The sequence below is a fragment of the Oncorhynchus gorbuscha genome, linkage group LG07, assembly GCF_021184085.1.
Source record: "Oncorhynchus gorbuscha isolate QuinsamMale2020 ecotype Even-year linkage group LG07, OgorEven_v1.0, whole genome shotgun sequence".
Taxonomy (NCBI): Eukaryota; Metazoa; Chordata; class Actinopteri; order Salmoniformes; family Salmonidae; genus Oncorhynchus; species Oncorhynchus gorbuscha.
In genome coordinates, this window is record NC_060179.1 from 407,547 (window position 1) to 433,138 (window position 25,592).

Here is a 25,592-nt window from a genome sequence, read left to right on the forward strand (position 1 = left end):
ATCTTAAAGCTTGTGTATCACTCCCTCCTCCACCCAGTTTGCTCTACATTTAATAAAGACTCCTTCAGCCAAATCAATGTACATAAAGCTCTACTAATCTGATCCAATTCTATTCCAGATGTAGCTCCACTAATCTGATCTACTTCTATTCCAGATGTATCTCAACTAATCTGATCTACTTCTATTCCAGATGTATCTCAACTAATCTGATCTACTTCTATTCCAGATGTATCTCAACTAATCTGATCTACTTCTATTCCAGATGTATCTCAACTAATCTGATCAACTTCTATTCCAGATGTATCTCAACTAATCTGATCTACTTCTATTCCAGATGTATCTCAACTAATCTAATCTACTTCTATTCCAGATGTATCTCAACTAATCTAATCTACTTCTATTCCAGATGTATCTCAACTAATCTGATCTACTTCTATTCCAGATGTATCTCAACTAATCTGATCTACTTCTATTCCAGATGTATCTCAACTAATCTTATCTACTTCTATTCCAGATGTATCTCAACTAATCTGATCTACTTCTATTCCAGATGTATCTCAACTAATCTGATCTACTTCTATTCCAGATGTATCTCAACTAATCTGATCTACTTCTATTCCAGATGTATCTCAACTAATCTAATCTAGTTCTATTCCAGATGGAGCTCAACTAATTTGATCTAGTTCTATTCCAGATGTATTGAAATATCTTACTTCCTTTCTAAAAGAACATTCAATTAATTAATTCAGCTCTTCTGTTCATCTTCTCCCTTTAAACATCTTTAGTTCCTTACTGATTATATAATGTATTTATTTCACCTTTACTTAACCTGGTAGGCCAGTTGAGAACAAGTTCTCATTTACCACTGTGACCTGGCCAAAATAAAGCAAAGCAGTGACAAAAAAACAACAGAATTACACAAACAAATGTACAGTCAATAACACAATAGAACAATCTATATACAGTGTGGCCAAATGTAGAAAGGCAATAACTAGGCCAGAGTGGCAAAATAATTACAATTTATCATTAACACTGGAGTGATAGATGTGCAGATGATGATGTGCAAGTAGAGATACTGGGTACAATATGGGGATGAGGAAGTTGAGGGGGCTATTTACAGATGGGCTGTGTACAGGTGTAATGATCGGTAAGCTGCTCTGACAACTGAAGTTAGTGAGGGAGATATTAGTCTCCAGCTTCAGTGATTTTTGCAATACGTTCCAGTCATTGGCAGCAGAGAACTAGAAGGAAAGGCAACCAAATGAGGTGTTGGCTTTGGGGGTGACCAGTGAAATACACCTGCTGGAGTGCTTGCTATGGGGTGGGTGTTGCTATGGTGACCAGTGAGCTGAGATAAGGCTGGGCCTAACCTAGCAAAGACTTATAGATGACCTGAAGCCAGTGGGTTTGGTGACCGATATGTAGCGAGGGCCAGCCAACAAGAGCATACATGTCGCAGTGGTGGGTAGTATATGGGGCTTTAGTGACAAAACGGATGGCACTGTGATAGATTACATCCAATTTGCTGAGTAGAGTGTAGGAGGCTATTTTGTTATACGAGGGTATGTTTGGCAGCGTGAGTGAAGGAGGCTTTGTTGCAAAAGAGGAAGAAGGTTCTAGATTTTACCTTGGATTGGAGATGCTTAACGTGAGTCTGGAAGGACAGTTTACAGTCTAACGAGACTCCTAGGGATTTGTAGATGTCCACATATGTCAGAAGCGTCCAGAGTAGTGATGCTGGTCGGGCAGGTGGGTGTGGGCAGCGATCGGTTGAAGAGCATGCATTTAGTTTTACTAGCATTTAAGAGCAGTTGGAGGCCAAGGAAGGAGTGTTGTATGGCATTGAAGCTCATTTGGAGGTTTGTTAACACAGTGTCCAAAGAAGGGCCAGATGTATACAGAATGGTGTCGTCTGAGTAGAGGTGGATCAGAGAATCACCAGCAGCAAGAGTGACATCATTGATATTTTCAGAGAAAAAAGTTGGCCCAAGAATTGAACAGAAGTAGAAATAGTTTGTGAACCAGGCGATGCAGTCATTTGAGAAACCAAGGCTTTTGAGTCGGCCGATAAGAATGTGAGATTGACAGAGTCTGAAGCCTTGGCCAGGTCAATTAAAAAGGCTGCACAGTACTGTCTTTTATCGATGGCGGTCATGATATCGTTTAGGACCTTGAGCGTGGCGGAGGTGCACCCATGACCAGCTCTGAATCCAGATTGCATAATGGAGAAATTCAAAATGGTCGGTGATCTGTTTGTTAACTTGGCTTTTGAACACTTTGGAAATGCATGGCAGGATGGATATAGGTCTTTAACAGTTTGGGTCTAGAATGTCTCCCCCTTTGAAGAGGGAGATGACCGGAGCAGATTTCCAATATTTAGGGATCTCAGACGATACGAAAGAGAGGTTGAACAGGCTAGTAATAGGGGTTGCAAATATTGCGGCAGATTATTTTAGAAAGATGACTGGACAGTCTTCTGACACCGCCTATTAGAGGTCCTGAATGGCAAGAAGCTTGGCCCAAGTGATGTGCTGGGCCGTACGCACTACCCTCTGTAGTGCCTTGCGGTCAGAGGCCGAGCAGTTGCCATACCAGGCAGTGATGCAACTAGTCAGGATGCTCTCGATGGTGCAACTGTAGAACCTTTTGAGGATCTGAGAACCCATGTAAAATCTTTTCAGTCTCCTGAGGGGGAAATAGGTTTTCCGTGCCCTCTTCATGACTGTCTTGGTGTGTTTGGATCATGATAGTTTGTTGGTGATGTGGACACCAAGGAACTTGAAGCTCTCAACCTGCTCCACTACAGCCCCATCGATGAGAATGGGGGCGTGCTCTGTCCTCCTTTTCCTATCGTCCACGATCATCTCCTTTGTCTTGATCACATTGAAGGAGAGGTTGATGTTCTGGCACCACACGGTCAAGTCTCTGAAATCCTCCTTATAGGCTGTCTCGTCAAGTGATGAAAGAATCCGTTCAAAACACTATGATGCGATCTGTGCGTCCTGAGTCTCTTCTTTCACAATACCAGTTCTTTCACAATAACTGGGCAGGCACCCACGCCCGCTCCTCGGGACCGTAGCCCTCACAGTCCACCAGGGACTGCAGGGTCCCACGGACCCGACGAGCCTCTAACAGACATTGGACCGTCGGGTGGATCCCTCAAGCTGAGGAGGCTGAGGAGCAGGTGTGGGGGGAGAGAATGGTCTGGTTCTTACCAGCTTGAGAAGGGAAACGAGGACAGACAGACCCTCATGGACCTGGGAAGCTGGAAAACGATAGGTGACCGAGTTGATGCAACTCAGGATCTTGTATGGTCCTATGTAGCGAGGGCTAGCTTCTTTGAGTCCACTTTTAAGTGAAGATCACGGGTGGACAGCCACACCTGTTGACCCGGTCGAAAGAGCCAAAGAGGTCTTCGGTGCCAGTTTGCGTGATGTTGGTGTCGGGCAGAGGAGTGGAGCAAGGAGGATCACGCTCTGATCCAGGTGTGGCGACATTGTTGAACTAAATACACAGTGGCCACTAGGGGTGTTAGATGACTGGAAGACTGTCTATCTCCCTGATTCTCACCAGATCGTAAACATTGCAGATGTCCAGTTTGGTGAAGAATTGGGCCCCTTGGACCAACTCCAATGCGGAGCACATCAGAGTTAGGGGGTAATGACTCATGATCGTAGTTTGGTTCAGCCCTCTGTAGTCGACGCAGGCCCCCAGCCTTCTTACCCTGCACCAGCAGGGGGTGTAGAGGGGCAAATGAAACCTGCCTCCAGCAACTCCCGGAGGTCAAAGTATTTGGGAGGGAGAGCAGAAAAGTTTTGGTCTTCAAGGGATGCAGGACAACATGGCAAGGCTCTTGGTGGGAATATTAGACATTTAGTCCAGCAGTCCTTACCCAAGTCTAGTTGGTGTCCCATAAACCAGGAAACTAGTGGGTTATATAGCGCTAGCCAGGGGTACCCTAGGATAAGAGGGTTCTCTGGAGCAGTGATCAACAGAAAACTAAGAGTCTCAGAGTGGTTCACCCCAACCTGCAGTAGAATGGGCTTGGTCTGATATTCCACCTGACAGGAGCCAAAGGGGCATCCATTGGGGGCTTGAATATGCGAGGGATGGGACATTTTCATGCAGGGCATCTGTAACTCTCTGGCGAAGTCAATGAAGTAGGCGCCGGAGTCCACAAAAACTTAAATCTGGTGCTGACGGTTGTCCCAGTGGAGTGTTGCAAGTAGTAACAGACGGTGACTGGGTATCCGGGAGGAACTGCACAGCTCGTCATGGTTTCTCCCTGTCCTGGCATGCCCTGACGTTTCTCGTCAGCTCTGGGCAGGTAGCACGGAGATGACCGCCGCCATAGAGGCAGCAGCCATCAAATATTCGCCTTTCATGCTCCTGTGGGCTCAGATGTGTGTGACCCAGCTGCATGGGATCCTCCATGCTGTGCTCGGTGGGATTGGGGTGCTCAGGAAACCGGAATGCTGGAGTGGTGTCAAAAGGGCGCTGTCCCACCCATTCCCGGATGCGGCTGTCAATCCTGATTGCCAGCGTTATCAGGGACTCGAGGTCCTCTCCCAGTTCCTGAGCGGCCAGTTCATCTTTGAGTTAGACAGACCCTGGTGGAAAGCGGTAACCAGTGGCTCCATATTCCAATCCCTCTCGGTGGCGAGGGTGAGGAACTCAATGGCGAAGTCAGCCACTGGTCTGGCCCGTAGGCGGAGGTTGAACAGTCGGCTGGCCCCTTCTCGCCCGCCGACTGAGTGGTCGAAGACTCGTTGCATTGAAGGTAGGAGGCTACAGGATCTGCAAGATGGTGGCTGCTGGTCCCACACCGTCGTTACCCAAGCTAGGGCCTTGCCCGAGAGTAGAGAGATTAAGTAGGCGATCAAGGCATGATTGGTGTGGTACGAGGAAGACAGTAGCTCGAACACCAGAGAACACTGAGTGAGGAACCCTTGCATCCTCCCAGGGAGCCTTCATGCAGCGCGGAAGCTGGGATCTTGTGATCCTGGTGCAGGTTCCCTGGAGGAACCATGATGACATTCATAGCACTGGGCGATGAGACCTGGGCATTGGTTCCTCCTTGGTTGGAGTCGTGCTGTAGTTGGAGGGACTCGGCAAGTGCCCGAATGGTCCTGGAGATTTGGAAGAGCTGGACTTGCTACAGTCCTAACAGTGTTCCTTGGTGGGCTACCACATTCTGGATCTGGGTAATCTCTACTGGGTCCACGTTGTGGCAGAAACCTTAGCACAGGTACTTCCTGTTTGAGTTTCTGCCTACACGAAGATATGAGCAAAATGGAGACATGATCTGATTTACTGAGGGGTGGGCGGGGGAGGGCCTTGTAGGTATTGCGGAAGTTGAAGTAGCAATAGTTGAGTATTTTCCCTACAGTCAATGTGTTGATAGAACTTTGGTCGTGTTCTCCTCAAAATTGATTTGTTAAAATCCCCAGCTACAATAATGCGGCCTCAGCATATGTGGTTTCCAGTTTATTCAAAGTCCAGTGTAGTTCCTTGAGGGCTGCCATTGCATCGACTTGAGGAGGAATATACATGGCTGTGACTATAACCGAAGCAAAGTCTCTTGGCAGGTAATACGGTCGGCATTTGATTGTGAGGTATTTTAGGTCAGTTGAACAAAAGGACTTGAGTTTCTGCACGTTATCGCAATCACACCATGAGTAGTTAATCATGAAGCATACACCCCCTGCCCTTCTTCTTCCCGGAGATTTCTTTTTTCCTGCCTGCTCAATGAACTGAGAACCCAGCTGGCTTTATGGATGGGGACAGTATATCCACAGAGAGCCATGATTCTGTGAAACAGAGTGTTAGTCCCTGATGTTTCTCCGGAAAGAAATCTTCACCCTGAGTTAGTCTACTTTAATGTCCAGACACTGAACATTAGTGAGCAATATTCTCAGACTAGAAGTCCACTCTGAATACCTCATCTCCGCCAGCGGTGTCTTAGAGCAGCCTCTGGGATAAATTAAATTGCACTGGGGCGTACGAACAAAGGATCTAATTCGGGAAAGTTATATTCTTGGTCGTAATGTTGGTGATTTACTGCAGCTCTGATATCCGAAAGTTATTTCCCGGCTGAATGTAATAACACAAAAAACTTTCTGGGCTAATAATGTAAGAAATAACACACACAAAAAAATACTGCAAAGTTGCTTAGGAGCTCAAAGCAGAGCTGCCATGTCTGTCGGCGCCATCTTTAATGTGTTGTGAAATCTGTTGTGAATGTATTGTATTGTGTTTTAAATTGTAGAACTGCCGTATTAGCCACTCCTTTTACCCCATCTCTTTCAACCATAGTTTTTCAATTCCTCATCAAGTCTTTTAAATGTTCTGTCAGTTTCTTAAAAGGTGCATGTTTATCAATAATTGCATAATAATAAATTCATCAAGTTTAGCGTCTGGATGCTCCTTATTAATCACATCAGACCAACATTTTTTTTAAAGATCATCCACATAAACAGAAAATTATTTTAGAGGCATTGAAGGAAATCTGCACTCACAGGGCCCCTGAGCCTGTAGGGAGGTGACTTGAATAGGTATGTGACTGAAGGAGTATGATGGTTTTATTTGTATGTATAAAAAAAAGTGATATTTTTGTCTTTTGAATATAGGTTTTCCCCCTTTCGTATATTAGATTTTTTTTTCTTCTATAGTTTACAACCCATACAGTAGGTGGCGGCCTGCATACCATAGAAGAAGTAGAAGACGGATGTGTGATATCAGAGATATTAGAAAAGGAAGATAAAATAATAACAGCAAGCTTTAATAGATTAGCAAAAATGTTAAACTAAAAGTCAGGGTATGAGTCAAAATATCCCTGACTATTTTCCTCGAAAGTACATGTCACGAATTCAACGCTATACGATATTACAGAAAACACGTTCATTATCTCACAACTTGGAAAATATTTAATAACGTTGTACTTCTTGATGACGTATTTCACGTTTATTTTTTGAGCTGACACCCATTCGCTCATTGAAGGAGTATTCGCCCTGTCCCGGAATGCACCGCGTGTCTTGACGCATGGGCATGTGGGTAATGTGTTTTAGTAGAATGTAATGCGGTTTCCGGGACTACAGAGGCAGTGTTTGAAGTTAACGCGGGCAATTCTTTTTTTTGTTGTGTCAACAACGTCTTCGGCCTTGTAAACATCGATATATATATTTTTTCACGAAATGAGGATACGTGTATATGTTAACTTGATGGCAAGTTTAGTTTCAGCGTGCAAATAAAACACTCCTCTTTCACTAACTGGGAGAAATGGCGGTCGGGCTGTACTATGCTAGCTAGACCGGTTTCTTATCACGCTAACGGGCTAAATACATTTTGTCTACACGGACAGAAATGGACTCCAAATACCCAAATCTGGTAGATATTTATTTTCGCTAAGTAATGACAAGCTACGTTTGGCTAGCAAACTAACATTATAGAAAAAAAAATGCCATATGCACTGAAAAACTAGCAAACGTAAATGACTTCAGTTAGCTAACTTGCTAACAACGTCCCAGCTGATAATCACAACATGTCTCTTCACAGACGAGACCTCAGAAGAAGCGCCGGTACTTCTGCATTAAAACGAGGTAAGAAACTATTCTAGGTAACTCGGTATAGAGATGGTAATGGCGTATTTTTGTAGGTATTAACTCTGCCTTGGTTCGTTCGTTGGACAAAGCCTATGAGGAAAATAAAAGTTTTTTTTTTTTTAAACGCCGAAAATAAAGTCTGTCAAGTTGTTATACGTTTGGTTCTATGAGAATCTTAAATCAGGTAACGTAACTGAGTTTATAATTTATGTAATAATTTTAAAAATCAAAGGCTTCGTAATCCAAAGGTAATGTTAACTGTGCAGTCAGAAGAACACGTATAAAATGTCCTAAATTTGTTCATTGGGAGGCGAAAGAAACTCACCTGTTTAGGGGAGGTGATGGCGGAGTAGACTACTTGAAAAAGGAGAACTGCACACTAGGAGCTCAGATGCAATAATTGAATAACCTAATAACCAACAAGTTTTTATAGTGTCAAAACACACAAGTGTCTAATCATGGTGGGATGTGGCCTGATACCATTGGTTAATTCTCAGATATAAGAACATACACACACATGAATGGATAGCGTATGATAATAGATACAATTTGGATACATAGGCCTGCAAACATTTACAATGAATAGCAAAATTACAATCACAAGAATGGCTTCAGGTCAAAGTCTACATTGAGACCGACGGGAGCAAGGTTCTTTAAATTAAAGCTCCAGACAGCCTCTTGTTTTAACAATAAATTGTCGAGGTCAACCCCCTCCTAGGGAGGGTGACATGTTCGATGCTGATATAAGGTAGGGACGAAATCGAGTGGTTCGCTTCCAAAAAGTGGGCCGCAACTAAATCGTGTTTTTGCACCTAATGGTGCATCCCTTGATGTTATGCAAAGAGACACTGAGTTTGAAGGTAGGCCTTGAAATACATTCACAGGAACACCTCCAGTTGACTCAAATAATGTCAATTAGCCTATCAGATGCTTCTAAAGCCATGACATCATTTTCTGGAGTTTTCCAATGTGTTTAAAGGCTAGTCTCTTTTAGAATCTAAGCGTGAAATACTTACTCTCGTCTCTAACATGTAGGCTCAGCAGTCCAGAACAGTCCTATTACAAGTCAGTGTTGAACAAAAATAATGTCTTTATTTACTTTACTATGTACACAGAGTACCAGTACAGAGTCAATGTTACAGGGGTATGTGTTATTTGAGGTAGATACAATACCAATTAAAAGTTTGGACACACATACTCACTCAAGGGATTTTCTTTCTTTTGACTATTTTCTACATTGTAGAATAATAGTGAAGACATCAATACTATCAAATTACACATATGGAATCATGTAGTAACCAAAAAAAGTGTTAAACAAATCAAAATATAGCAAAAATTAGCCACCTGTTGCCTTGACAGCTTTGCACATGCTTGGCATTCTCTCAACCAGCTTCACCTGTAATGCTTTTCCAACAGTCTTGAAGGAGTTCCCACATATGCTGAGCACTTGTTGGCTGCTTTTCCTTCACTTTGCCAAGTGTGCAAAGCTGTCATCAAGGCAAAAGGTGGCGACTTGAAGAATCTCAAATATAAAATATCATTCTTTTTTTGTTTAACACGTTTTTGATTGCTACATGATTCCATATGTGTTGTTTCATAGTTTTGATGTCTTCACTATTATTCTACAACATGAAAAAGCAAACAAAAATAAAGAAAAACCCTTGAATGCGTAGGTGTCAACTTTTAACTGGTACTGTGTGTACATATAACTAGGAATATGTCAAATGTAGCTACGGTTTGTTACACAACTTGACAACACTGCCAGGTCACTGATGACCTCCCAATAGTCTGTCACTTTGTCGTCTGTGATAAAGATAACTGTCGTGTCGTCAGCAACCTTAATGATGATATTGGAGTTGTGCCCGGCCATGCAGTCGTGGGAGAACAGGGAGTACAAGAGGGGACTAAGCAAGCACCCCTGAGGGGCCCCCATGTTGAGGGTCCGCGTGTTGTTGTCTACCCTCACCACCTGGGGGTGGCCTGTCAGGAAGTCCAGGATCCAGTTGCAGGGGGAGGTTTTCAGTCTCTAAGTTTAGTAATGAGCTTGGAGGGAAATATGGTGTTGAACGCTAAGCTCTAGTCAATGAATCGCGTTCTCATGTAGGTGTTCCTTTTGGGCAGGTGGGAAAGGGCAGTGTGGAGTGCAATAGAGATCGCATCATCTGTGGATCTTTTGGGGTAGTATGCAAATTTGAGTGGATCTAGGGTCATATGATTGTGCATCAAAAGACACACCCCTCCTCCCTTAGTCTTACCAGAGTCTGGTCGAGACGATGCGTGTAAAAACTAGAAAGATGTATATTGTCCTTGTTCAGCCACGACTCGGAGAATAGTCTCGAGCGGAGCTCGTCCAGTTTCTCTGGTGATTGTACGTTTGCCAATCGAAAGAAGGATAGAGGCAATTTATTTGCTCACCAACGTAGTCTCGCCGGGATCCTTGCTCATTTGCCTCTTGTGCCATCGCTTCCTCGTTCGAGTCCCGGGGATTAGGGTCTGGTCCAGAGTAAGCAGAGTCCTGGGGATTAGGGTCTGGTCCAGAGTAAGCAGAGTCCCGGGGATTAGGGTCTGGTCCAGAGTAAGCAGAGTCCCGGGGATTAGGGTCTGGTCCAGAGTAAGCAGAGTCCCGGGGATTAGGGTCTGGTCCAGAGTAAGCAGAGTCCCGGGGATTAGGGTCTGGTCCAGAGTAAGCAGAGTCCTGGGGATTAGGGTCTGGTCCAGAGTAAGCAGAGTCCTGGGGATTAGGGTCTGGTCCAGAGTAAGCAGAGTCCCGGGGATTAGGGTCTGGTCCAGAGTAAGCAGAGTCCCGGGGATTAGGGTCTGGTCCAGAGTAAGCAGAGTCCCGGGGATTAGGGTCTGGTCCAGAGTAAGCAGAGTCCTGGGGATTAGGGTCTGGTCCAGAGTAAGCAGAGTCCCGGGGATTAGGGTCTGGTCCAGAGTAAGCAGAGTCCCGGGGATTAGGGTCTGGTCCAGAGTAAGCAGAGTCCCGGGGATTAGGGTCTGGTCCAGAGTAAGCAGAGTCCTGGGGATTAGGGTCTGGTCCAGAGTAAGCAGAGTCCCGGGGATTAGGGTCTGGTCCAGAGTAAGCAGAACGTCCAGAGCTGACGACTCTTTGAAGTATAAATTGTCATAGAAATTGAGGTTTGTGATTGCAGTGCTGATGTCCAAAAGCTGTTTTCGGTCAAATATATTTAAATGTTTTGTTTTATGAGACCAACACTTGCACAATATGGCAGAGGTTAATCAAACCACAGAATGAACATTGTTTCACGCAAGCAGCTGGCAAATTTCACACGTTCTTTCAGCTGATAATAAGGAACATTTCTTGGGTCGACTACGTTCGGTTACATTCTACTATTGTTTACAAGTGACACCTTATCGGCGCTGGAAAAAGTTGGGTTAGCAACATTTTCCTGTGGATACCCGATCTCAACCTCCTACCGTCAAAAGGACCAATAGCTCGGACAACCGGTAAAGGAAGTGTAAATATGATTATTTTCAACATTCTGGCTTGCAGAGACTTGCATATTTTTTTGCCAGACTTCTGGCTGAATTTGCATGGGGGAACCAATCATCAGGTTGTCATACATTAGTATAATCAATGTTAACCATCGTCATAAATACTAGTAGATAAAAACTGCTTTCTATGTTGATGTTCTTCTGTTCTGTCAGCGCATCAACCACGAAGGGAAATGCCGAACTGGACATTGATGACTCCAATACTTGGTTCAAAAACTTGGGTAAGAAATATACTCACTTTAATATTCATCCTCTCACATGTTGTCAATGGAAACCAAGATTCCTGACCAAAGTCACGTATAAAGGAGGTGGAGATGGGGGCTCCCGAATGGCACAGCGGTCTAAGGCATGTCGTGCTAGAGGTGTCACTACAGACCCTGGATCGAGATTGGGCTGTATCACAACTGACCATGATCGGGAGTCCCATAGGGTGGCGCACAATTGACTCCGCGTTGTCCGGGTTAGGGGAGGGTTTGGCCGGGGTAGGCCATCATTTTAAATAAGAACTTGTCCTTAATAACTGACTTGCCTAGTTAAATAAAAAAATGAATATACAGTTGAAGTCGGAAGTTTACATACACCTTGGCCAAATACATTTGAACTCAGTTTTACACAATTCCTGACATTTCATCTTAAAAATTCCCTTTCTTTGGTCAATTAGGATCACCACTTTATTTTCAGAATGTGAATAATAGTAGAGAGAAGGATTTATTTCAGCTTTTATTTCTTTCATCACATTCCCAGTGGGTCAGAAGTTTACATACACTCAAAGGTAGGCCTTGAAATACATCCACAGATACACCTCCAATTGACTCAAATGATGTCAATTGGCGTATCAGAAGCTTCTAAAGCCATGACATCATTTTCTGGAATTTTCCAATCTGTTTAAAGACTCAGTCAACTTAGTACATGTACATTTCTGACCCACTTGAATTGTGATACTGTGAATTATAAGTGAAATAATCTGTCTGTAAACAATTGTTGGAAAAAATACTTGTCATGCACAAAGTAGATGTCCTAACCGACTTGCCAAAACGAAATATGTGGAGTGGTTGACCAACGAGTTTTAATGTCTCCAAACTAAGTGTATTTAAACTTCTGACTTCAACTGTATGTATTATGTTGGTAGGCATTACCCAGTGTTCGGCTTGCTCTTTGGAACCCAAGGGGCATGCAGCACATATGTGAAGCTAGCCACAATAATGATTAGCCACATTAGTGGAATTTGTGTTTCGCCTTCAAAATTAAAGTCCCTTATTTAAAGAAATGCAAATGGTTACAAATAGTCATGATCGGTTATGAAAAGCCAACTGACATTTACTCCTGAGGTGCTGACTTGCTGCGCCCTCGACAACTACTGTGATTATTATTATTTGACCATGCTTGTCATTTATGAACATTTGAACATCTTGGCCATGTTCTGTTATAATCTCCACCCGCCACAGCCAGAAGAGGACTGGCCACCCCTCATAGCCTGGTTCCTCTAGGTTTCTTCCTAGGTTTTGGCCTTTCTAGTGAGTTTTTCCTAGCCACCGTGCTTTTACACCTGCATTGCTTGCTGTTTGGGATTTTAGGCTGAGTTTCTGTACAGCACTTTGTGACATCAGCTGATGTACGAAGGGCTTTATAAATACATTTGATTTGATATTTCGGACTACGTCATTGATTTCTAACAGGTACAATAGGATGCGCAAGTACGACATGGTTCTCCTGGATGCAGTGTTAGCTTTCAAATTGCTGTCTGTCTAGAAACAGTTGGCTTTGACTGCTTGTACAGTGCTGACTTTTGCATCAATGAAGTCGGCACTAAAAATAATTTTGGTTGAAAAGACGTCTGTCGCGCCAATAACAGATGTAATGCAAGTGAGTGACGCAGCATATTACGCTGAGCAGCAGAGAAAAAGCACCAACAAGTCATGTTCTCAAGACAACCAGAAGAGGGCGCCATTTCCCAGCACAAATCCACTGGACAAATATGGAAGGAGATGAAAATGTGTTATTTGTCAAAGCACTTACCATTGTTAAAGAATGTCCTCGTAAAAATGAACAAGTTAAACTAACAGGAAGAGCAGTGTACAAAATATGATTGGCACACCAAGCAACAGAGCTTTCAAATTTGGAGATGGGAGAATCGTCCATTATACCAATAGAGTTAAGGTAAGTGTCACGTTGAAACAGAGGTGGTCCCTACAGATATCCCTACTATTAAGCAACGCTTCCCTCAAGAAGGCAGGGGCTGTTCTAGACATAGAAAAATACAAGGCTGATGTTCAACAACCAGTGACTCTTGAACCAGGCCACTATTGTGTAAACATTTTTGACAACGACGTCACACAAGTGGCAGCTTGAGTAATACAAATACAAACTGTCACACAAGTCATTTGTAATGGGGAACTTGAATAATACTTGGGCATTTAATTATGTTGTTGATGTTTTATTTGTCTTTAAGAAAATGAGTAGATTGTTAAGTTCATGTTTTAAGTATCCCTATATTTCTGTTATTACGGGGCTATCACTCAGTCAAGAGTGCGCCTGCACGGGAAGTCTTGCTGTTGATGGACTTAGCCTGATGTGCGATGGCTACCTTGTAGTGTGTTCATACGGTTTAGTAAACTTTGTTAAACTGGAACCTTGTCGTTGTATAATTTTGAGTTAACTTGGTCTCCACCAAAACCACAATAAGCACAGCCATTTTCCAGCTAAATATAGCATTCACAAAAAGCTGAAATAAAGATAATTCAAGGTTATTGATTAATTTTATCTTCATCAGATGACACACATAGGACTTCATGTTACACAATACATGCATGTTTTGTTTGATAAAGTTCATATTTATATCAAATCTGAGTTTACATTGGCTATGTAGAAAGATAGTACAATGGAAATAAACATGTTTTAAAAATGTTTTTTTTGTATCATCTTTGAAATGGAAGAGAGGCCGTAATGTATTATTCCAGGTTAGGCGCAATTACGATTTTTGTGTATGTGCAAAGTTTTAGACTGATACAGTGAACATAACCATTGCATTTCTGTTCAAAATGTTGTATCACGTCTGCCCAAATCTGCCTAATTGGTTTGCACAGTGATACATGTTCATTGATTCATAAATCTCCTCAAACAATAGCATGGTATTCTTTCACTGTAATAGCTACTGTAAACTGGACAGTGCAGGGAGATTAACACAAATTTAAGCTTTCTGCCCATATCAGATATGTCTATGTTTTTGGAAAGTTTCTTACAACCTCAGACTAATCACATTAGCCGCCAGGGGCCACCAATTACCCATAACTCGGGGGGGAACACCGCGTAGAGGTTTTTAAGAAGGAAAGAAAAATTCCACCAACGAACCATTAACAAGGCACACCTGTTTATTTAAATGTATTCAAGGTGACTACCTCATAAAAGCTGGTTGAGAGCGCCAAGATTGTGCAAAGCTGTCGTCAAGGCAAAGTGTGGATATTTGAAGAATCTGAAATATAAAATAGATTTTTATTTGTTTAACACTTTTGGTTGAAAAACATGAGTTATTATTTCACTACTTCACTATTATTCTCGAATGTAGAAAATAGCTAAAATAAAGAACACCTCATTCAAGGGCTTTTCTAAAACTTTTGACCGATAGTGTCAAATTCTTATTTGGTGTTTTTTTTTTCATGGAATTTAATATCTTACACTACGTGACCAAAAGTATGTGGATACCTGCTCGTCACACATCTTCTGCCAAAATCATGGGCAATGATATGGATAAACCATTTCTGTGCTTCTAACTTTGTGCCAACAGTTTGGGGAAGACCCTTTCCTGTTTCAGCATGACAATGCCCCTGTGCACAAAGCAAGATCCATACAGAAATGGTTTGTTGAGATCGGTGTGGAAGAACTTGCCTGGCCTGCACAGAGCCTTGACCGCAACCCCACCGAACACCTTCGTGATGAGTTTGTGAAGTCGACTGCAAACCAGGTCTAATCGCCCAGCATCCGAGCCCGACCTCACTAATGCTCATGTGGCTGAATGGAAACAAGTCCCCGTTCCAACATCTAGTATAAAGCCTTCCCAGAAGAGTGGAGGCTGTTATAGCAGCAGAGGGACCAACTCCACATTAATGATCATGATTTTGGAATGAGATGTTTGACAGGCAGGTGTCCACATACTTTTGGACATGTAGTGTATGTTTAATCCTTTATCGTGGTTGATGTCTTGATGGATTTGTCTAAAATCGGTTGATGTAAAACAACTTTTCGGTCCTTGCATTTATGGCAGTGTAGGTTGTTGTTATATCCAGGAATTGTGTACAGATCCATGCGACATGGGGCTGTACATTATCATGCTGAAACATGAGGTGATGGTGGTGGATGAATGGAACCACAATGGGCCTCAGGATCTCACCATGCTGAAACATGAGGTGATGGTGATGGATGAGTGGAACCACAATGGGCCTCAGAATCTCACCATGCTGAAACGTGATGGTGATGGATGAATGGCACCACAATGAGCCTCAGGATCTCACCATGCTGAAACATGAGGTGATGGTGATGGATGAATGGCACCACAATGAGCCTCAGGATCTCATCATGCTGAAACATGAGGTGATGGTGATGGATGAGTGGAACCACAATGGGCCTCAGAATCTCACCATGCTGAAACGTGATGGTGATGGATGAATGGCACCACAATGAGCCTCAGGATCTCACCATGCTGAAACATGAGGTGATGGTGGTGGATGAATGGCACCACAATGGACCTCAGGATCTCATCATGCTGAAACATGAGGTGATGGTGATGGATGAATGGCACCACAATGAGCCTCAGGATCTCATCATGCTGAAACATGAGGTGATGGTGATGGATGAATGGCACCACAATGAGCCTCAGGATCTCATCATGCTGAAACATGAGGTGATGGTGGTGGATGAATGGCACCACAATGAGCCTCAGGATCTCACCATGCTGAAACATGAGGTGATGGTGGTGGATGAATGGCACCACAATGAGCCTCAGGATCTCATCATGCTGAAACATGAGGTGATGGTGATGGATGAATGGCACCACAATGAGCCTCAGAATCTCACCATGCTGAAACATGAGGTGATGGATGAATGGCACCACAATGAGCCTCAGGATCTCATCATGCTGAAACATGAGGTGATGGTGATGGATGAATTGCACCACAATGAGCCTCAGAATCTCACCATGCTGAAACATGAGGTGATGGATGAATGGCACCACAAGGGGCCTCAGGATCTCATCATGCTGAAACATGAGCTGATGGTAATGGATGAATGGCACCACAATGAGCCTCAGGATCTCATCATGCTGAAACATGAGGTGATGGATGAATGGCACCACAATGAGCCTCAGAATCTCACCATGCTGAAACATGAGGTGATGGATGAATGGCACCACAAGGGGCCTCAGGATCTCATCATGCTGAAACATGAGGTGATGGATGAATGGCACCACAATGGCCCTCAGGATCTCATGGTTTTTCTGTGCATTCAAATAGCTATTGATAAAATCTTATTTGTGTTCATTGTCTGTAGCGTATTCATATACCCATAACCCCACCGTCACCATGGGGCACTATAGTCACAACATTGACATCAGCAAACCGCTAGCCCACACAATGCCATACATGCTATGCTGTCTAGTGATGCAACCTCTCTTACCGCTCATTGCCTGGGCCTACCTCCACTGTACCCGCACCCCACCATACCCCTGTCTGCACATTACGGCCTGAATCTATTCTACCACACCCAGAAATCTGCTCCTTTGATTCTTTGTGCCCAACGCACTTGACGACCAGTTTTGATAGCCTTTAGGCGCACCCTCATACTACTCCTTCTCTGTTCTGCGGGTGATGTGGAGGTAAACCCTGGCCCTGCGTGTCCCCAGGCACTCTCATTTGTTGACTTCTGTGATCGAAAAAGCCTTGGTTTCATGCATGTTAACATCAGAAGCCTCCTCCCTAAGTTTGTTTTACTCACTGCTTTAGCACACTCCGCCAACCCTGATGTCCTTGCCGTGTCTGAATCCTGGCTTAGGAAGGCCACCAACAATTCTGAGATTTCCATACCCAACTGTAACATTTTCTGTCAAGCTAGAACTGCCAAAGGGGGAGGAGTTGCAATCTACTGCAGAGAGAGCCTGCAAAGTTCTGTCATACTTTCCAGGTCTATACCCAAACAGCTCAAACTTCTAATTAAAAAAATTAATTTCCCCAGAAATAAGTCTCTCACTGTTGATGCCTACTATCGACCCTCCTCAACTCCCAGCTGTGCCCTGGACACCATTTGTGAATTGATCTCCCCCATCTAGCTTCAGAGTTTGTTCTGTTAGGTGACCTAAACTGGGATATGCTAACCACCCCGGCAGTCCTACAATCTAAGCTAGATGCCCTCAATTTCACACATATCATCAAGGAACCCACCAGTACAACTCTAAATCTGTAAACATGCGCATCCTCATAGACATTATCCTGACCAACTTGCCCTCCAAATACATCTCTGCTGTTTTCAATCAGGATCTCAGCAATCACTGCCTCATTGCCTGTATCCGCTATTGGTCCTCGGTCAAACGACCACCCTTCACCACTGTCAAACGCTCCCTAAAACACTTCTGCAAGCAGGCCTTTCTAATCGACCTAATCGATCTAATCGACCTGCCCCGGGTATCCTGGAAGGATATTGACCTCATCCCGTCAGTCGAGGATGCCTGGTCGTTCTTTAAAAGTAATTTCCTCACCATCTTAGATAAGCATGCCCCCTTCAAAAAATGCAGAACTAAGAACAGATATAGCCTTGGTTCACTCAAGACCTGACTGCCCTTGACCAGCACAAAAACATTTGTGGCGGACTGCAATAGCATTGAATAGTCCCCACGATATGCAACTGTTCAGGGAAGTCAGGAACCAATACTCGCAGTCAGTCAGGAAAGCAAAGGCTAGCTTTTTCAAGCAGAAATTTGCATCCTGTAGCTCTAACACCCAAAAGTTTTGGGACACTGTGAAGTCCATGGAGAACAAGAGCACCTCCTCCCAACTGCCCACTGCACTGAGGCTAGGTAACACGGTCACCACTGATAAATCCATGATAATCGAAAATGTCAATAAGCCTAATTTCTCTACGGCTGGCCATGCCTTCCTCCTGGCTACTCCAACCCTGGCCAACAGCTCGGCTTCCCCCCCGCAGCTACTCACTCACCTGAGCCTCCCTAGCTTCTCCTTCACCCAAATCCAGATAGCAGATGTTCTGAAAGATCTGCAAAACCTGGACCCGTACAAATCAGCTGGGCTAGACAATCTGGACACTCTTTCTAAAACTATCCGCTGCCATTATTGCAACCCCTATTACCAGCCTTTTCAACCTCTTTCGTATAGTCCGAGATCCCTAAAAATTGGAAAGCTGTCGCGGTCACCCTCCCCCCTCTTCAAAGGGGGTGACACTCTATACCCAAACTGCTATAGACCTATATCTATCCTGCCTTGCCTCTCTCTAAAGTTTTCGAAAGTCCAGTTAATAAACAGATCACTGACCATTTCGAATCCCACCATACCGGTTCACCTAAGCCACGCTCAATGTACTAAACAATATCAGAACCGCCATCAATAAACGACAGTACTGTGCAGCCGTCTTCATAGATCTGTCAAAGGCGACTGTCAATCACCGTATTCTTATCGGCAGACTCCATAGCCTTGGTTTCTCTAACGACTGTCTCGCCTGGTTCACCAACTACTTTGCAGACAGAGTTCAATGTGTCAAATCGGAGGGCCTGTTAAATTCTCGGGCCGACTCTTTTCTCTGTATATATCAACAATGTCGCTCTTGCTGCGGGTGATTCCCTGATCCACCTCTATGCAGCCGACACCATTCTGTATACATCTGGCCCTTCTTTGGACACTGTGTTAACTAACCTCCAAACGAGCTTCAATGCCTAACAACATTCCTTCCATGGCCTCTAACTTATCTTAAACGCTAGCAAAACCAAATGCATGCTTTTCAACTGTTCGCTGCCCGCATCCGCCCGCCCGACTAGCATCACTACTCTGGACGCTTCTGACCTAGAATACGTGGACAACTACAAATACCTAGGTGTCTGGCTAGACTGTAAACTCTCCTACGCTAAATGCTAATAGTATTAGTTAAAACTCAAACGTTCATTAAAATACACATGCAGGGTATTGAATTAAAGCTACACTCGTTGTGAATCCAGGCAACAAGTCAGATTTTTAAAATGCTTTTCAGCGAAAGCAAGAGAAGCTATTATCTGATAGCATGTAACACCCCAAAAGACCCGCAGGGGACGTAAACAAAATAATTAGCATAGTCGTCGCTACACAAACCGCACAAATAAAATATAAAACATTCATTACCTTTGACCATCTTCTTTGTTGGCACTCCTAGATGTAAACATAATCAAGTCGACGATAAACTTTCACAAAACACTTCGAAATACTTTTGTAATGCAACTTTAGGTATTAGTACACGTTAATAAGCGATAAAATGAATCAGGAGGCGATGTAAATTCTATAGCTGTCCGTCTCAAAAAAATGTCTGGAGAGAGCTCGACTAAAACAACCGGTCGGAGACCGGAGGGAATCTGTTCCCTTGATTCGGGTTGACCAAGAATCAATGCCGAATCAAATGACAAGACTCTAGACATCGTGTGGAAGCTGTAGGCACTGCAACCTCGGGCCTCATGTAATTCGGTTCACTTTGAACAATTCCTGGAAGTAGCGCAAGGATATTTATTTCAATTTTCAGTGATCAGATTTTCCTGCACTTTTCGATGAAACGCACGTTCTGTTATAGTCACAGCCGTGATTTAACCAGTTTTATAAACGTCTGAGTGTTTTCTATCCACACATACTAATCATATGCATATACTATATTCCTGGCCTGAGTAGTAGGGCGCTGAAATGTTGCGCGATTTTTAACAGAATGTTCGAAAAAGTAGAGGGTCGACTGAAGAGGTTAATAAAAAAATTAAAAAGTTTTCTACTCCGCTAGCCAGCACCTCGCCTAAATAGGTGTGCGTTTCTTTTTCTTCCAGACAACAAGGAGTCAACAAGCATTTCTCAACGACTGGCCATGCCTTCCGCCTGGCTACTCCTACCTCGGCCAACAGCTCCGGCCCCCCCGCAGCTCCTCGCCCAAGCCTCTCCAAGTTCTCCTTTACCCAAATCCAGATAGCAGATGTTCTGAAAGAGCTGCAAAACCTGGACCCGTATAAATCAGCTGGGCTTGACAATCTGGACCCTCTATTTCTGAAACTATCCGCCGTCATTGTCGCAACCCCTATTACCAGCCTGTTCAACCTCTCTTTCATATCGTCTGAGATCCCCAAGGATTGGAAAGCTGCTGCAGTCATCCCCCTCTTCAAAGGGGGAGACACCCTGGACCCAAACTGTTACAGACCTATATCCATCCTGCCCTGCCTATCTAAGGTCTTCGAAAGCCAAGTCAATAAACAGGTCACTGACCATCTCGAATCCCACCGTACCTTCTCCGCTATGCAATCTGGTTTGCGAGCCGGTCACGGGTGCACCTCAGCCACACTGAAGGTACTAAACGACATCATAACCGCCATCGATAAAAGACAGTACTGTGCAGCCGTCTTCATCGCCCTTGCCAAGGCTTTCGACTCTGTCAATCACCATATTCTTATCGGCAGACTCAGTAGCCTCGGTTTTTCGGATGACTGTCTTGCCTGGTTCACCAATTACTTTGCAGACAGAGTTCAGTGTGTCAAATCGGAGGGCATGCTGTCCGGTCCTCTGGCAGTCTCTATGGGGGTGCCACAGGGTTCAATTCTCGGGCTTCTTTTCTCTGTATATATCAATGATGTTGCTCTTGCTGCGGGCGATTCCCTGATCCACCTCTACGCAGACGACACCATTGTATACACTTTCGGCCCGTCATTGGACACTGTGCTATCTAACCTCCAATCGATCTTCAATGCCATACAACACTCCTTCCGTGGCCTCCAACTGCTCTTAAACGCTAGTAAAACCAAATGCATGCTTTTCAACCGATCGCTGCCTGCACCCGCATGCCCGACTAGCATCACCACACTGGATGGTTCCGACCTTGAATATGTGGACACCTATAAGTACCTAGGTGTCTGGCTAGACTGCAAACTCGCCTTCCAGACCCATATCAAACATCTCCAATCGAAAATCAAATCAAGAATCGGCTTTCTATTCCGCAACAAAGCCTCCTTCACTCACGCTGCCAAGCTTACCCTAGTAAAACTGACTATCCTACCGATCCTCGACTTCGGCGACGTCATCTACAAAATTGCTTCCAACACTCTACTCAGCAAACTGGATGCAGTTTATCACAGTGCCATCCGTCCGATAAAGCTCCGCCTTATCTCAGCTCACTGGTCACGATGGCAACACCCATCCGTAGCACGCGCTCCAGCAGGTGTATCTCATTGATCATCCCTAAAACCAACACCTCATTCGGCCGCCTTTCGTTCCAGTACTCTGCTGCCTGTGACTGGAACGAATTGCAAAAATCGCTGAAGTTGGAGACTTTTATCTCCCTCACCAACTTCAAAGATCAGCTTGCTGAGCAGCTAACCGATCGCTGCAGATGTACATAATCTATTGGTAAATAGCACACCCATTTTCACCTACCTCATCCCCATACTGTTTTTATTTATTTACTTTTCTGCTCTTTTGCACACCAATATCTCTACCTGTACATGATCATTTATCACTCCAGTGTTAATCTGCAATATTGTAATTATTCGCCTACCTCCTCATGCCTTTTGCACACATTGTATATAGACTCCCCTTTTTTCTCTGTGTTATCGACTTGTTAATTGTTTACTCCATGTGTAACTCTGTGTTGTCTGTTCACACTGCTATGCTTTATCTTGGCCAGGTCGCAGTTGCAAATGAGAACCTGTTCTCAACTAGCCTACCTGGTTAAATAAAGGTGAAATAAAAAAATAAAAAAATCATGCCAGGTAGTCCTGAGGCATGATCCTAGGGTTCAAGTCCCCAGAGAGAGAGAAAGAAAGAGAGAATGAGAGAGAGCATACTTAAATTCACACAGGACACCGGATAAGACAGGAGAAACTCTCCAGATATAACAGACTGACCCCAGCCCCCCGACACATAAGCTACTGCAGCATAAATACTGGAGGCTGAGACAGGAGAAACACTCCAGATATAAGACTGACCCTAGCCCCCTGACACAAACTACTTTACAAACCATCATCTGCTCATCTATCATTCCAGTGTTGATTGGCTAAATTGTAATTACTTTGCTACTATAGCCTATTTATTGCCTTACCACCTCACACCATTTGCACACACTGTATATAGACTTAATTTTGTTTCTATTGTGTTATTGACTGTATGCTTGTTTATTCCATGTGTAACCCTGTGTTGGTGTTGCACTGCTTTGCTTTATCTTGGCCTCTTGGCCAGGCCGCAGTTGTAAATGAGAACTTGTTCTCAACTGGCCTACCTGGTTAAATAAAGGTTAAATAAAAAAATATTTCAGACCAAATATTGTATTATGTTACTGGGTGACTTGAGTCATTTTCTATTAAGGTATCTTTACTTTTACTCAAGTATGACAATTGAGTACATGTTCCGTTTATATTTTCTTCCATATTGAATGTCACCTCACCTTGATACCTAAATTGATAATGTCATTAGTGTGGTTCTTCAATAATTATGCATAATACTTATTGGATATGTGTTTGGTGATTATTTTTCCACATCTGATCCAGGAAGGAATTTTGAACGACAGTCAAGTGATGAACAGCTGTGGTGATCAGCACATGTGATGGAATAGCCAACGTGCTGGAAAAGAGTTGTTGGCGAGGAATGTCCAGAATATAATATTTTGGTGTCTCATTCGTTATGCCGGTGAAGACCATTGTGCCTGGACCCATGTTGGATCTAATATCCCTAGCAAGTTGACCATATGTCGTCAGCTTGATTTACAGTCTCGTTAGATTTAACAGAGAAAGCATCAAGGTAATGAGTTCTTGTTTTTGTGCCTCGGATTGGACACAGAGTCTTCTGTGTGTAGGATAGACTGTGTAGGATAGACTGTGTAGGATAGACTGTGTAGGATAGACTGTGTAGGATAGACTGTGTAGGATAGACTGTGTAGGATAGACTGTGTAGGATAGACTGTGTAGGATAGACTGTGTAGGATAGACTGTGTAGGATAGACTGTGTAGGATAGACTGTGTAGGATAGACTGGTGTAGGATAGACTAGTGTAGGATAGACTAGTGTAGGATAGACTAGTGTAGGATAGACTGTGTAGGATAGACTAGTGTAGGATAGACTGTGTAGGATAGACTGGTGTAGGATAGACTGTGTAGGATAGACTGGTGTAGGATAGACTGGTGTAGGATAGACTAGTGTAGGATAGACTAGTGTAGGATAGACTGTGTAGGATAGACTGTGTAGGATAGACTGTGTAGGATAGACTGTGTAGGATAGACTAGTGTAGGATAGACTAGTGTAGGATAGACTAGTGTAGGATAGACTAGTGCAGGATAGACTAGTGCAGGATAGACTAGTGCAGGATAGACTAGTGCAGGATAGACTGGTGCAGGATAGACTAGTGCAGGATAGACTAGTGCAGGATAGACTGGTGCAGGATAGACTAGTGTAGGATAGACTAGTGTAGGATAGACTGGTGTAGGATAGACTGGTGCAGGATAGACTGGTGCAGGATAGACTAGTGCAGGATAGACTAGTGCAGGATAGACTGGTGCAGGATAGACTAGTGCAGGATAGACTAGTGCAGGATAGACTAGTGTAGGATAGACTGGTGCAGGATAGACTAGTGCAGGATAGACTAGTGCAGGATAGACTAGTGCAGGATAGACTAGTGCAGGATAGACTAGTGCAGGATAGACTGGTGTAGGATAGACTGGTGTAGGATAGACTGTGTAGGATAGACTAGTGTAGGATAGACTGGTGCAGGATAGACTAGTGCAGGATAGACTGGTGCAGGATAGACTGGTGTAGGATAGACTGGTGCAGGATAGACTGGTGCAGGATAGACTAGTGCAGGATAGACTAGTGTAGGATAGACTAGTGCAGGATAGACTAGTGCAGGATAGACTGTGTAGGATAGACTAGTGTAGGATAGACTGGTGCAGGATAGACTAGTGCAGGATAGACTAGTGCAGGATAGACTGGTGCAGGATAGACTAGTGCAGGATAGACTAGTGCAGGATAGACTAGTGTAGGATAGACTAGTGCAGGATAGACTAGTGCAGGATAGACTGGTGCAGGATAGACTAGTGCAGGATAGACTAGTGTAGGATAGACTAGTGTAGGATAGACTGGTGCAGGATAGACTAGTGCAGGATAGACTAGTGCAGGATAGACTAGTGCAGGATAGACTAGTGCAGGATAGACTAGTGCAGGATAGACTAGTGTAGGATAGACTAGTGCAGGATAGACTAGTGCAGGATAGACTAGTGCAGGATAGACTGGTGTAGGATAGACTAGTGTAGGATAGACTAGTGTAGGATAGACTAGTGTAGGATAGACTAGTGCAGGATAGACTAGTGTAGGATAGACTAGTGTAGGATAGACTATAGCAGGATAGACTAGTGCAGGATAGACTGGTGCAGGATAGACTAGTGCAGGATAGACTGGTGTAGGATAGACTAGTGTAGGATAGACTGGTGCAGGATAGACTAGTGCAGGATAGACTAGTGCAGGATAGACTGGTGCAGGATAGACTGGTGCAGGATAGACTAGTGCAGGATAGACTGGTGCAGGATAGACTGGTGCAGGATAGACTGGTGCAGGATAGACTGGTGCAGGATAGACTAGTGCAGGATAGACTAGTGCAGGATAGACTAGTGCAGGATAGACTAGTGCAGGATAGACTAGTGCAGGATAGACTGGTGCAGGATAGACTAGTGCAGGATAGACTAGTGCAGGATAGACTGGTGCAGGATAGACTAGTGTAGGATAGACTAGTGCAGGATAGACTAGTGTAGGATAGACTAGTGCAGGATAGACTGGTGCAGGATAGACTAGTGTAGGATAGACTAGTGCAGGATAGACTAGTGTAGGATAGACTAGTGCAGGATAGACTAGTGTAGGATAGACTGGTGCAGGATAGACTGGTGCAGGATAGACTAGTGTAGGATAGACTAGTGTAGGATAGACTAGTGCAGGATAGACTGGTGCAGGATAGACTAGTGTAGGATAGACTAGTGCAGGATAGACTAGTGTAGGATAGACTAGTGCAGGATAGACTAGTGTAGGATAGACTGGTGTAGGATAGACTAGTGCAGGATAGACTGGTGCAGGATAGACTAGTGTAGGATAGACTAGTGTAGGATAGACTAGTGCAGGATAGACTAGTGTAGGATAGACTAGTGTAGGATAGACTAGTGCAGGATAGACTAGTGTAGGATAGACTAGTGTAGGATAGACTGGTGCAGGATAGACTAGTGCAGGATAGACTGGTGCAG

At 44.0% G+C, this 25,592-nt stretch overlaps 1 protein-coding gene across 3 annotated transcripts in view; it reads left to right on the forward strand.

Annotated features, from left to right (window-relative positions):
• Window positions 1–7,057: 7,057 nt before the first annotated feature.
• Window positions 7,058–25,592, forward strand: part of si:ch211-161h7.4 (serine/arginine repetitive matrix protein 1) — a 71,576-nt gene continuing 53,041 nt past the window's right edge. For 2 of the 3 annotated variants that reach the window (XM_046355387.1, XM_046355389.1), the window contains exons 1-3: window positions 7,059–7,386; window positions 7,555–7,598; window positions 11,271–11,338. In XM_046355387.1, the coding sequence (XP_046211343.1) occupies window positions 7,363–7,386; window positions 7,555–7,598; window positions 11,271–11,338 (136 nt within the window). In that variant the 5' untranslated portion in view covers window positions 7,059–7,362. Of the gene's footprint in view, window positions 7,387–7,554; window positions 7,599–11,270; window positions 11,339–25,592 lie in introns of all 3 variants that reach the window. The other variant, XM_046355388.1, reaches the window with a different exon arrangement.